The sequence below is a fragment of the Pinus tabuliformis genome, chromosome 2_2 (assembly GCF_031772625.1).
Source record: "Pinus tabuliformis cultivar Carrire ecotype Pingquan chromosome 2_2, CPIR1, whole genome shotgun sequence".
Classification (NCBI taxonomy): domain Eukaryota; kingdom Viridiplantae; phylum Streptophyta; class Pinopsida; order Pinales; family Pinaceae; genus Pinus; species Pinus tabuliformis.
The window spans coordinates 831,331,889-831,346,319 of NC_142300.1; the positions used below are offsets into that span (position 1 = coordinate 831,331,889).

At 37.3% G+C, this 14,431-nt stretch overlaps 1 protein-coding gene across 1 annotated transcript in view; it reads left to right on the forward strand.

The window, feature by feature from the left end:
• Window positions 1-8,514: 8,514 nt before the first annotated feature.
• The window catches only part of LOC149195551 (serine carboxypeptidase 1-like), a 42,740-nt gene continuing 36,823 nt past the window's right edge, over window positions 8,515-14,431 (forward strand). Inside the window, exons 1-2 of the mRNA XM_089407952.1 lie at window positions 8,515-8,764; window positions 11,829-12,020. Of these exons, the coding sequence (XP_089264078.1) occupies window positions 8,515-8,764; window positions 11,829-12,020 (442 nt within the window). The remainder of the gene's footprint in view (window positions 8,765-11,828; window positions 12,021-14,431) is intronic.

Genomic DNA, 14,431 nt, shown 5'->3' on the forward strand with positions numbered 1-14,431 from the left:
TCTATGCATGGGGTGACTCTCGGTCAAACGACGAACAACATTGCAGAATACAGTGCAGTGGTTGAATTATTGTCTGAATCTATTTCATTTGGAATTCGACGTTTGATAGTGAGGTTAGATTCTGAACTCATTTTATTACAACTTAATAGAGTATATGCCATTAGAAATCCTGTGTTATTAAGGTTGTTTTTGAGAGTGCGTCTCTTGGAACGTGAATTTGATTACATTGAATATCAGCATATTCCAAGGTCTTTAAATACATTAGCAGATGCAATTGCTTCTCGAATGTTGGACAGACATTTACGATAATCATGCAAGTAAATTTAAAAACATTTCATCACATATGTTAAACAAAATAAGACGGTAATAATGATATATATATATATATATAGATAGGAGTGTGTCAAAAATATACATCGTCTTCGATCATAGGTTGAAAAACACCTTATGATCGGCAAAAATGCTAAATACAAAAAACCAAAAATGTCATATGTGTCTACAAAAGTGACTAGCCAATCACTGGTGGTGCTCTCTATACGAGACCACTGCCCGCGCTACCCTACACAGGAACCTCCTAAAAGGTCCTGGGACTGCGACCACATAGCGCTGAAGTCGAATAGGAATGTCATCTATGGTGGTCCCTGGTATACCCGCCGTCAGACGCTCTAGATCCTGTTCCAGCTCGGCTAAGGTCTCTGTGGCCGCATCCTGTGGGGCTGGTGCTGGTACAGCTGGTACTCTCCTCTCAAAATCCCGGAGGTTGGCCGAACGTCGTGGACCTACATCTGCATTTTGAAAATTTGTGCTGTCAGTTTTGAGGCGATACATAAAAACAAAAAAATATACATAATTTAAAAACTTGTGAAAAATGAAATACCTCTATCGTCCCACTGTTCTCCCTGTGGAAGAACCATGTCCGGATCATTCCGAAAATCCATTCCGGCATAAGGAAAATCCTGAATAGCAAAGACCTGGCTCTCTAGCCAGTGAAAGTAACCATCAGGAAATCGAACAACTGTCCCGCCCTCATCAGGATGCCGGGCCATTACCGCAACCCATCTCATCAACTTAGGCTCCCGAGGAGCCCCAACTGGAACAGTAAGATGCTGGGGGATCAGCATTGGAACTCTCTCTAAGGCAAAGCTCACAACTAAAGGCCCATATCCAAAGGTCTTCAGTTGTCCGTTCTTTGCCCTGGTTAGTTGGCCCTTCATATTGGCCAACACAGCATCGCACCAGTTGAAAATGGTGCCTCGATAGCAATCTATCACCATCCGCATTTGGGACCCGGTGGCAATGTGTAAGGCGGCTGCGCCGTAGAGTCTGGTAACAGTAAAGGCTATCACCATAAGTTCGGGCAGGGATATGTACTTGATTTCTATCCCTTTCTCCTGGTTCTGATTGTTGCACCACTCTAGCCGGAGGCTAGCAAGAGAGTGGCCGCCCGGCCTAGTCCCGGACAGAGTCAATTGCTCGCCCCTATTTGGCAAGCCAGAGAGAAAATATATATCGGAGGGCTCTATCTTGAGCTGGTTCTCTCCGATGTAGAAGCATTGATCCTGAATGTTCCACCTTTCAACCAGCCACTCAAGGAATGGCACCTGGCCCCTCATGCCAGGTATGGCCCAGTATTTGTACAAACCGCATGCTTTTAACGCATCAATAGAAGGTTGATGACCAATTTCGGCCAAATCAACATCCTCGTGTTCTCTTTCTCTCCAATCTAGCATGGTGAATGCCCTAAACACCAAAAAACATTAGTTAGAATTCATTTGAAAAAATTTGGTTGGTTGAATTTGGAGTTTGGGGTTTCAAAATGCGTGTTTCACAGGGTACGCACCCTGTGTTCAGAACACAGAGCGGCGGTACGCAGCTGGTCTGAAGGCGGGCTGCGTACCCCGACGTTTTTCCTATATACAAAAAAGGTCGGGGTACGCAGGTCGCCCATGGGGCACCTGCGTACCCCAAGAAACATATCCTAAAACCCTAATCCCCTTAAAAAATCAAACTAAAACCTAAAAATGAATTTCAAACGGATGAAATTGAAGAGGAGGATGTTGTGGAATACCTGAAAGAGATGGCGCTCGATTCTGACAGTCAGATTCTCTGCAATGTCCACAGGAAGTTTTCTTGTCAAAAGCCCTTTTCTCAACCTCAACAGTAAAATGGTAAAAATGACATGGTAAAAAGACTTTTTATAGGTTTTTTGGATGAATGAATGCTAAGTTTGTTTATCTTTCACCATGAAAGGACATTTTTCAATGTATTTTTACCCATCTTAAACAGGTATGAGTAATGTGTCGTTTTTGTGCAGGAAAAAAGGACTTTAGAGTAAAATCATCATTTTTCACGAACCAAAACATCAGAGTCATCTTTTAAGCTCTTTTCTGACTCCTAAAACATGAAAATATTGCCGAGCGCTTCTTTTACACTCTTTAAAATCGAATTAAAAGACAATCCCGTTATAGCTCTTTTCTGACCGTAAAAACAGGAAAAGATTGCCGGGTTTTTGTCGTTTCAAACTCGATATGGAAATAAAACGACGTGTCCTTAATCGCTTTTTACTTTTCAGGTCAGTGACACTAATCATGAAAGTACTCCTTGGTCGCAAGATCAAGTGGTTCTCCCAGGTATTATTTTATACTTTTTCGGGCTTGGGGGACACAAATTTACGAAAAAGTTCAACCTGGAGTCTTCTTAAGTTTCTCAGACTCTCTAAAATTGAAAAACGCCGAGTTTCTCCTATACTGGGCTCGTTAAAATTTCACAGTAAAGGACCTGTTCAATTACAAACAGGAACGAACCACTCCTTCCTAGGGTTCGAATCAAAACTAGGTTGGACTCATCCGAAGGATGAGGTTATAATCAAGCATATGTTATCCTCCTCAAGCTTGTTAAAAATAAAGAGGTACTTGCCAAAAATGGTGGGGGAAAAGAGAGAAGAATGAACCAATTTTTCATCCTTTGTTACAGAAGAACCTTATCATCGCTCTTGAACACGACACTTTCCGTTCACTTGGGTTGGGAAATCCTTTGCTTTAAAAGTTGATCAAACCACTTTGAAAGTCTTCAACCGTTTCCGGGTATTAACTTTGGGTCAATCGTCACCAAACCATCTGTTGTGTCGTTATGTGTTCAAGAAGTCTCTGCAAATAAACCATTCATATGCAAAATACTTGTCATCCATTTGACCATCCCTGAGTCAGTCCTTACAGCAACATTTCTTCAACTTGAACAATGATTTCGTGTTGTGGGCTTGCCTACAACGGGTCGCTTTCTATCGACATCAACACATTATCTAGAGAAATGACTTAGAAATCGTCAATACCTTGAAGTCTGCATGCGTCAATGGCAGGTTTCTCGCCTTTGACGATAGTTTACATCATTGAATTTCGATCAGAGGACTCCGTGACGTGTTCGACATCAATTCATTCATTCACATTTCATGGATTGTACTGGGTACTTTGAGAACCATTGAGATCACTGGTGGTCTCTCTCACACTTGTTAACGGTTTACATCATTGACTGGTAATCAAGTGGTTTCTACCATGCTCGACATCAACTCATTTATTCGCATGGCTAGAATCGTACCAATTCAGGAAGTAGAAGTGAAGACCCTGGATCTATTTCCCACCATCCAAGCTGCGAGGAGTTTTGTATTCATTATATAGTAGACCAATTATAAACAGATGGTTGCGCCCATACTGTGTCTACGCCAGTCTATGATTATGATGTACTGCAAGATCATTCCTGTATCAGAGTAGTTAGTCTGTTAGTTAAAGTTTTGATCTGAGTATGGGAATGCCTACCTCAGCGATGATATAATCTTATACATGTATTTTGTGTTGAAAATTGCAGGTTCTGACCAGGCTCTCCACAAGATAATCCTTGAAATGATAAAGCGCTTCACCCTTCCTAGATAATACAAAACCCTAATCTACTATAGGCTTCGCACTTTAGGGGGCAATCTGTTACACTAAAAAATGTCACCATGGCTATTTAAAGTTAGTATGACTCTATCAACAGTCATGCTATCCTCTTGGGCAAGTCTTATGCCTTTTCTCTCCATGTCAAACTCCAAAAAGAGAGAAAGTCTTTGTAAATGTGTTTATCTCTGGGTACGCAGATTCTCTCGGCCTTACCTGCGTATACGCACCTAATGTTCACAAAAACTGCATACTGGTACGCTCTATATGTAAAGGGGCAGGTGCGTACCCATGTAAAGGTCAAAAGGCGCAAGTTTCACTCCAAAAAAGTTACTTGTGGTCATTTCTAGAGGCTTCTAGAAGTATGTTTGACGTGTATGAAGCGCCTCCAGATGGTTCATGTATCCCTACCAAAGAGGAACTTATCCCATCAATAAGGGAGCTATCCCATCCAAAGAGGGAATTATCCCATTGATGGTGGACCTAAATAACTTCCTCTAGAGCACTATAAATACAGGCATTGGGTCAGAAGGAGGAGAGGTTGAAAGCTAAACATTTCTAAGGGTAAATGCTGCTGGAATTAGGACTCCCATTTAGAAGCTTGTGAGGAGAGATTACCATCTTTGCTTGTTCTATTTTGAAGTGGGTGAGCTTTGTCAAAGTAAAGGAGAACTCTTGATGGACCCTGGGAGGGACTTGGACAACACCAAGGCTCAGGTTGTAATTGTTCCTTTTGTTTCCTATTAATGCAAATGAGTCCATTCTTCTCAATAACTTGTTATTTATGAGTTGTTTCATGTACTCCTTGGTCTATGTGTTAAATATGTTTTATTTTATGAGATTATCAAGTTCTATTTAATCGTTTGATTGTTAGTAAATGCAGGTTTCGAAGTGAAGGAGGAGCTCATCCGGATCAGTGAGGCTGGACTGCTACAACGGCGTTGGACTACATGTAGGATCTAAACACTTGATTTCTCGTATAGTAAATGCATGTTTAGAGAAGGATTGCTCTTGTTTGTCTTGTTTGTCACTAGAGAGTCTTAGGCTCCTAGGGAGGTTGGTTGTGTCCACACTATCGACTCTTTCCGTCTGACAAGGATGTTAACGGGCGAGGAGGATGGTTTTGGTAGTGGGTGGTATTTATCGCACTGCCTTGTGGAATAAAGTGGTAATCATACAACAGGGTGCGATCCCTATCATCGCGCAATGCATGGCGGATGGGACGTGACAAAAACTGCTTTTGATCGCGGGTTATCATGTGGTTAGTTGCAGGCACGGGAGGAGTGGATGTCGTTGGATCGCACGGTAGGTGATCAGACAGTACAGATGTGATTGCATAGGTTTATATGGATTTGATGGGGAAAAGCTAGTGAAAACGGGCAACCATGTGAATATAGTCATATGGGATTGAACTTCACGCCTGGGGACCTGAGGGAATATGGGTTTATAGAGGATTTGGGAGGAAACCAGAGATAGCAGGAGTTATGAGAGTGTAAGGAAGATGAAGGGGAAGAATGAAACAGACTGCTGTGAGCTCCCTTTTAGCATAAACACATAGCCAAGATGGTATTTGGTCCTCCAAATGTCAAGACATGTAGCAGAGCTAACAATTTTGTTTTCCTTTGCCATCAATTCACTGTGATTTGTTTCCATGACCTAACCAAGACTTATTCTAATTTCCCTCACTGGCGTACTTGGAAAGAATCTTTGTTTCCAAACAATGCCGTTGTACGCCATCATGTGACTATCAACACTTCTGAGTGGCCCGAACTAAACCTAACATGTGAAAATCTCGTAACAAAGCCGGAAGAGTAGGAATAAGTTTATGAATTGTATACTATAATTCTATATTTCAAGTGATAGGGGTTAGCTTATTTCCAAATTTGTATGTCTCGGTTTTAACACTTGTGTACACACTCGTATTCAAATATCTGTGATAGTTTCATAGTCAGAATGACTTTTCTAAAAAGTTGATGGCATATACCCTGCTTTTAGGATCCCATAACCGAAGATTCAAAGCATGAGGGCATTTCAGAGATTGTGTTGCCGAGCATCTCGTCCAAAAGCGTAGAAATAAGTTTGTGAAATAATTATAATATTATAATGTGTAGAGCAAGGTGTGACAGGAGGGGGTATATTTCAAACTTGGTAGGCTAGTGTTTAACACCACATAGATTCTCATGCAAATTGATCTGCACTATTGACCCAACAACACAAGAAATACAATTATTTTCTGCTTCGCCCAATTGACCATACTTCGGTCAATTGATAATGGACATGCTTCATTGAAAATGTGATGGATACTGTGGCTTTTCCCTCTATATAATCATATTCAAAACTAATTCCATAGCATTGTGCAAGAGATTGAGTTGGGGGTTTTCTCTGAACCGGTGTTGCAGTTTCTTTTCAGTGATGGGGAAGAGCTTTTCTAGATTACTATTTGGGTGATGCGATGATGTTGGCTCTGATTTGGGATCCCCTAATTTCTAAACAACTTTGCTATTTAGTTGGAGCATGATTGATTTCTCACATATTTGATTGTTCCATCAATCATCGCCAAATATTTGGCTATCACTTTTCGAAGCCCCTGTTTTACTTCTTTTCAGTCCTCCCATACTTTCTTTTTGTAGGGATTGGATATATTCACAATGCATCTCTGCTCACTTTTCAAAATATTTTTAGCCAACCATTGGAGCATTTTGGTATATATTGTTCATAATGGAAAACATAACCTGAAGTTAAATGAAAATAAATATGAGTATGTCGGGTAATTTTCTAAATGTTAAATGAAAATAAATATGAGCATGTCAGGGAATTTTTCTAGATCTTTTTGGTATCTTTTCAAATTTTAGAGATTTTTAGTAGGGTTGGGTATATGGTTCATAATATATTACAAAAAAAGGAATTAAATGAAAATAAATAATTAGAAGAAGAAATTGGTTTTCGCGTAGTCTAACGAGGCAGAGGAGTTGCCCGGAAAGTTATGGAAATTCCGGTCATATTTAGAGAAAAACTGGCAAGGATTTTTTTAAATCCAAGTTATAGTTTTTAAACTTCAAAATTTTAGGTGTCCTAGTCGTTTTTGATGGTGCTGAATCCATTTCCACCATTAAAAGCACGAATTAAACACTACTTCTACAAGATTTTTTGAAATTTTTTTGCCCGTATTCCAACCACTTTTGTCCGTCCAGGTAATTCCTCCACCTAGTTAGACGACTCCATTTTTTTTTTCTATTTTCATAGATTTTTTGGTATATTGGATATATTGTTCATAATAGAATACATAACTAGAAGTTATGTTTAGAATTGTTACTATTTTATGTTTATATAGTATGCTACTCCTTAGTTATTTGAATTTTTTTATTCACGTGTTAGTTTTACTATTTTTTTGTTATAGTTATTTTAAACAGAAATAAAAGTTTTCATTATTTAAAGTGTATTTTTAAATATATAAATTAATTATTTTAAAAACTTATATTTTTGAAGATATAAATTGATTATCTTAAAAGAAATGTTCCACGTTTATTTATCTTCAATATTTAATAAAAATTTACAATGAAGATTTACAGGTTGTCCTCATACGTTTTGTTGGAATTTCAAAAATAGTTAAATTTGTTGTTTTGATTTTGGCCACAACAGGACAACAACCACTATTCTACAAATTTTTTAGTCCAAGTAGTGAGAGAAACCTACTTTGAGGGAAAATTTCAACAAGTTTTTAAAAAGGAGTAATTCAACTCATATATAAATTTATTTATTTTTATGTGAAAAAAATTGTATTTATATATGGATTTAATACAATTTAAACCAAATAAAAAATTAGTGTTTTTTTTTCAAAAAGTGAATAGAGAAATAATAACTCAAAAACAAATTTGAATGTGTCCACTTTGAACTCCAAGAAAGAGTGTTGTTGAAATAACCATATTTAAAAGCAAACAGAAGTTGTAATTATTTATGCTAAAATATTCAACTTTTCTGCCTTCACAAATGACTGAAATAGATAGAAAAAATAGACAATTTATTGTAAATATTGAAAAAAAGTTTACCTTGACTTGAGAAATTATTAAATATTATAAAGCATTAACATGTATATTTTTAAATATTATAAAGAATAAATAGGTATATTCCCTGGTTAATATCATTTCTTGAATCACTGCAAGATTATTTTTTTAATATGGTTTTAGTTGATGAAATGAAATTCATATATACTAAATACTTTATTTTTATTATATAGGTATTATATATCAAAAATGTCTTCAGAAAAAGGGAATCAACTTTCTATCAAAACAAATTTTGGTTATGGTCTACTACATCTCAAGCTTCATTGCCCGATAAAGAAGATCATGATTTTGATCTAAATGAAGATTTAGATGTCTTGGGGCATAATGAAGAATATGATATCTTGGAGCATAATGAAGAAAGTGATGAAGAATTTCACCACGGAGAACCTAACACCCAAAAGAAAAGAAAAATGAAAGTAAAAAGAGAGTTTCATGACCAGTGGAAAACTAAGTATAAGTGGTTGAGAGAGGCGAAGCATGAAGGAAAAACAATTATGAAATGCATATATTGTGAAATGCATAAGGAAATGGGGTCATGGGGAATTGGAACTGGTTGCTCTACATTGCAACATGATTCTATAGTTGTTCGTGCTAGTTCAAGCATTCATAAACTCTCACAGGAAAAGTGGATATGTGGAAATGAGAAGAAGGCGAAGTCTATTACAGAACACATTGCATGCATTGATGATATGAACAAAGAAAGAGTGATCACTACTATGAAATTAGTATATTGGATGGTGCAAGAGGATCTACCACTCTCAAAATATGAATCTCTTTGTTTGTTTACAATGTCTTTGCACACGCCAAATATGCCAAAGAACAAAGATTATACATCATATATAAATCACATGGCTGTAAAAGAATTCCTTTTTGCTATTTCTCAGTATCTTGAAGAGCTACAAATTTCCAAAATGCTAGATAGCCATTTTTTTTTCATTGATGCTAGATGAAAGTACAGACCCTAGCTTAGAAAAGCATCATGTGGTTTATGCCACGTTTTTAAACTCAAAAGGATTGGGTCCTCCAATTTCACAGTTTTTAAAGCTCATAAATGTTTGCGATGGAAGAAGGAAAACAACTTATGATGTAGTCAAACATTTAATGGAATCAAGGGGTCTTTCAACAGAAAGATTGATAGCAGTTTCCACAGATGGCGCTTCTTCAATGGTTGGTAATGAAAATGGTTTTATTACTTTCTTGAAGAAAGATGTACCTAATCTTGTAGGTGTTGATTGCATTGCTCATAATGAAGCCTTAGCCACATCAGATGCTTCAAAGAAAATACCTGAATTATTATTTGTTTAGAAATTAGCAAATAAGGTATATTCTTGGGTTCAAAATTCTATGAAAAGAAATAGTCAACTTATTGCTCTATAGGAACTTATGCAACTTGAAACTCTTCAAGATCTTCAAATCCATGGAGTTAGATGGCTTTCAAGGGGACAAGTCATTGAAAGACTTGTTGTACTTATGCCTCCCATATTAACATTGTGGAAAAGTGAAAGAAAAGACTCATGGTATGATAAGGCAAGAATATTTTCAGTACAATTTTGTTTACATATGCTTGCAGATATAATGTGTGAACAAAATAAGTTGAACAAGCAATTCCAAGAATAGTACATTAATGTTAGCTCTTTAGGGGCAGCCATAGATGTCATGATAAACACTTTGAAAAGGTGGTTTTTAAGAAGCGACACATTTGCAGATGGCACATGTTATTTATCTAAATTTATAGATGCCTCTAAATTTGGGTTTCTAGAAATTTGTGATAAGGAGGAGCTTGCTCACAAGAATGAATTATGATTTGTAGCAATTCCACATGCATATGTTGATTGTGTTGATATACAAAAACAATCATGGAAACTATGTATTGAAGGTTCAAAAGAAAGTTGCAAAAAACTTGCGAAAGATTATGTTCAAGCTCTCATAGAGAATTTGAACGGAAGATTCTGTGATCTTGCATTTTTCAACTCAGCAAGGTTGTTTAGCCATTGCCATTATTTAGAGGATGTTCACGGGAGAGAACGAAATTCAAAGCGTTGGCTCAAAAAGATTTTTCGACACTTACAACATCGTTATTATCAAAGTGAAGAAAACAAAACTACATTTGATTTTGAGGCTTGTTTGAAAGAGTTGCATCCATTTGTTGACACTCTTCGTGTTAATTGTGAGGGATCATCCATGAAAGATGCATGGAGGATTTTTTTTGTTACAGGGTTTCATACAAATTTTTCTAACATGTCAAAATTAGGGCAGGTAATACTTACTATTCCTGTAAGTACAGTTGCTTGTGAGAGAGGATTCTCAAGACAAAACATAATAAAGGATGTCTGAAGAACAAAGCTATCATTAGTTGCATTGAATGCCTTGATGTGGGTGTCTCTAACAGGGCTTCATTCATCGATGATGGAATGGGATAGGGTATATGACATCTGGAAAGATGCTAAAGAAAGAAGAATCTTAAATATTTAAAGTTTTTGCTTTTATTTTTATGTTTATAATGGTGGTGTTTTGACAATTACCTCTTTTGGTGAAACTATCCAAAGTTAGTTTGTGTACATGATGATATTAAACCTACTTTTTGAACATTTACATAGTTTATGCACATTATGTTTTTGGTTTGAAAATTATTTCACAACTATTGTTCTTTTAATGGGATTAACATGGCAGTGACTTAAATGGAAAACATGGTATGTGTGAGCGAATTATTTTTGTCAATTTGTTGCAACAATATTAACATTCATTATTTTCATGTGAAAGTAATTATGAATATATATCTTTTCACTTTATAATATTATTTTTTATTGTTTCTATACATATTTCCCATCTATTTTATCACTATTTCCATGTTTAAAAAAAAAACTCAGAATATTTCAACAATGTAGAAAATTTGCAGAAAAGTTTGATCAAGAGAGCTCAAAACAAAGTGTAGCAATGATACTTGAGTTGAATGGTACAACAAAGAATGGAAAATTTGCAACAATTATGATTACAATTTGAAATTAGATGAAACTTCTACAAATAAATATTAAAAGTCATATGATGGGAAATTTAAAAATAAAAACATCATAAAAAAATTCCTAGACGGGTAGAGTCACCCGTCAAATATAACCCCTGCTCGGAATTCTTTGTCTTGCTTCGACAACATTAATCACCACAATTCACATTAATCACTCCACTTCACGCTCAGTGGTCTCCTTCACCTTTTGTTTGAATAATTCAGTAACCAACATGCACATTGAAGAGTCAAAGATAGATCCGTTGTGGCACAATATGCCAGTTGAGAATCTCCTCCAAGATCTCTTGCCGAATGCTTTGGATGACCACAAAACTAGTGGCACAATTCAATTAACAGGGTGGATGAACAACCCGCTACCCCTCTCATACCACTATAAGATACGTAAACTCGAAAGCAAATACAAACGTATATTAATTGATCTCAAAAGAATGATGTACATAATGTAAATATAAATATATAGTGAAACGACTTCCCGGCCTTCTTGGGCTTTGATAACCACTCACCATAACACAAACTAACCCAATCCCAAGAATTAGTTGTCTAACAAATAGTTGCAGCACAACAAAAACAATTAGTATTGGCAGTTGACATCTTATTCTTCTTCGTCATTGGCAGTTGACATAGTATTGGTAGTTGACATCTTAATCTTCTTCGTCATTTTTCACACGGAAATTGCTTCCTCTCATCAGAGCTTTACTCGAGGAGACGCACTGCGTTCGTGGATCAATGATCGAAGATATAGGAGCCATAGCGTACAGACTACAGAATGGGATTTCGATGACGCCCTCATTAGTTTTAAAAATGATTCCGAATATTTGACAGATACAGAAGAGGGTCACCTGCAAGAAGCCCATTATCTCCCCCATGGCCTCCCCGGACAGCCCGAAGGCATCAAATTTAGTCAATACTCAGGATATGTAACAGTTGACGCCAATGCGGGTAGAGCGCTTTTCTATTCTTTCACGGAGGCCTTACACGATGCCTGCAAGCAGCCCCTTGTTCTCTGGCTTCATTGTTGGATCAGGTGCACAACAAAATTAATTAAACACACAGCAGAATAAATCAACAAGCACATGAGACATAGCTTTTAACGTGGTTCACCCAACCAATCTGGGCTACGTCCACCAAACATAGGCATCAGGAATATATTAATCAAATTAGGATATTACATCATGAAATCCTCACACTCTCATAGAAAATCATCCGAATGACTGCCTGTCATATAGCATAGAGAATCTAACAGCCTCATAACTCCCTCACATCAAATATAGGAGGCATTAACTCCCTCCCAACAACCTGGAGCTAATCTAGGAACTGAATCCCTATTGTTGTCATCCTTCAGAGATTTTTGCCTATTTGACTAAAACAGAAAATCTCAACAATCTCCACCTTGACAACAATTCGCCTGATGACCTGTTATTATCATTTTATCTTTTCTGCAAGCCAAGAGAAGCCAAACACCAGCGTAGCTTCTCCAACAAAACTAGTTTCGTGAACATGTCTGCACAGTTCTCTTTTGTAGGCACCTTTTCAAGAGAAACTCCCCTTTCAGTGATAACATGTCTTACAAAATGATATTTGATTGGAATATGCTTTGACTTACTATGATAGGCCGGATTCTTAGCCAAATGTATTTCACTTTGACTGTCACAAAGTAACCTGATGTTGTCCTGTAACCTACCAAACTCACCAAGCAAACCTTTCAACCAAACCGCCTCTTTGCAAGCATGAGAAGCAGCAATATATTCTGCTTCAGTAGTAGACAAAGCAACAATGTTCTATAGTTTTGACATCCAGCTTATAGCTCCACCTGCAAGAGTAAAGACGTACCCTGAAGTTGACCTTCTCTTATCCAAGTCACCTGCAAAATCGGAATCAACATATCAGCAAACATATTCACTACTCTTATTGTAAGAAATACAATAACTACTTGTGCCTCTCAAGTACCGAAGCACCCATTTCACTGCTGACCAGTGTTCTTTACCCGTATTTTCCATGTACCTGCTAACAACCCCAACTGCATGAGAAATATCTAGTCGCGTACACACCATCGCATACATCAAACATCCTACTACATTGGCATAAGGAATTCGAGACATATAGTCCTTTTCTTCATCTGTATTAGGACATAAACTCGAAGAAAGCTTAAAATGGGAATCTAAAGGGACTGACACAGGCTTCACATTATTCATACCAAACCTCAAAAGTATTTTCTCAACATACTTTTGTTGTGATAGCCACAGCTTACCATTACTCCTGTCTCTGAAAATCTCCATGCCCAAAATCTGTCTTGCGGCTCCTAGATCTTTCATATCAAACGTCCTTGCCATCTGAATCTTCAACCTGTTGATTTCTTCAATGCTTTTGCTTGCTAAAAGCACATCATCAACATACAACACTAAGATAATGAACATGCCATTATTTAACTGCTTAAAATAAACACAATGATCATATTCACTTCTTACATATTTCTGACTCAACATGAAAGAATCAAACTTCTTATACCACTGCCGAGGCGACTGCTTCAGGCCATATAATGACTTCTTGAGCCTGCAAACAGATTTCGCATTGCGATGCTGAACAAACCCTTCCGGTTGTTCCATATATATTTCCTCATCTATATCACCATGTAGAAATGCAGTCTTAACATCTAACTGCTGCAACTCCAAATCAAACAAAGCCACTAATGCTAACACAATTCTAATTGAAACAATTTTAACCACTGGTGAAAATATCTCATGAAAGTCTATGCCAACTTTCTGAGAAAACCCTTTTGCAACCAGCCGAGCTTTGTACCTGCCTTCCGTATCATTCACACCCCGTTTCAGCTTGTACACCCACTTGCATCCCACAGTTTTCCTGCCTTTGGGAAGTTCAACCAGATCCCACGTACCATTCTTACCTAAGGCCATCATTTCTTCCTTCATGGCTGCTTTCCATTTGTCACTATCTGAACCTTCTACATCTTCCTGATAACACAAAGGTTCATCATCATTAGCGATCAAAGCAACTGAATCATCATACCTTCTCGGACAACGTTTGATCCTTGTAGATCTCCTTAAGAATGTTTCTGGTGCTTCCACAACTGGCTGTCGATCAACTGAAGGAACTTCTTCATGATCACCATCTGAGACCTGTTCATGTCCTTCATCTGAACCCTGTTCATAATCTGATTCTGAAACCTGTTCATGACTAGAATCTGAACAATGGTCGTTATGACTATCATTAGAAATGTTGTCAAACTGAATATGTTGGAAATCAGATACATCATCCTGTTTCAATCTTCTATCTACATCTAACTCTACAAGAGAGGATTCATCAAACCTTACATCTCTGTTGATGATGATTTTGCGGGTAGTAGGATCCCACAATCTAAATCCCTTTGTTCCATCACCATACCCAACAAAGATATACCTTTTAGACTT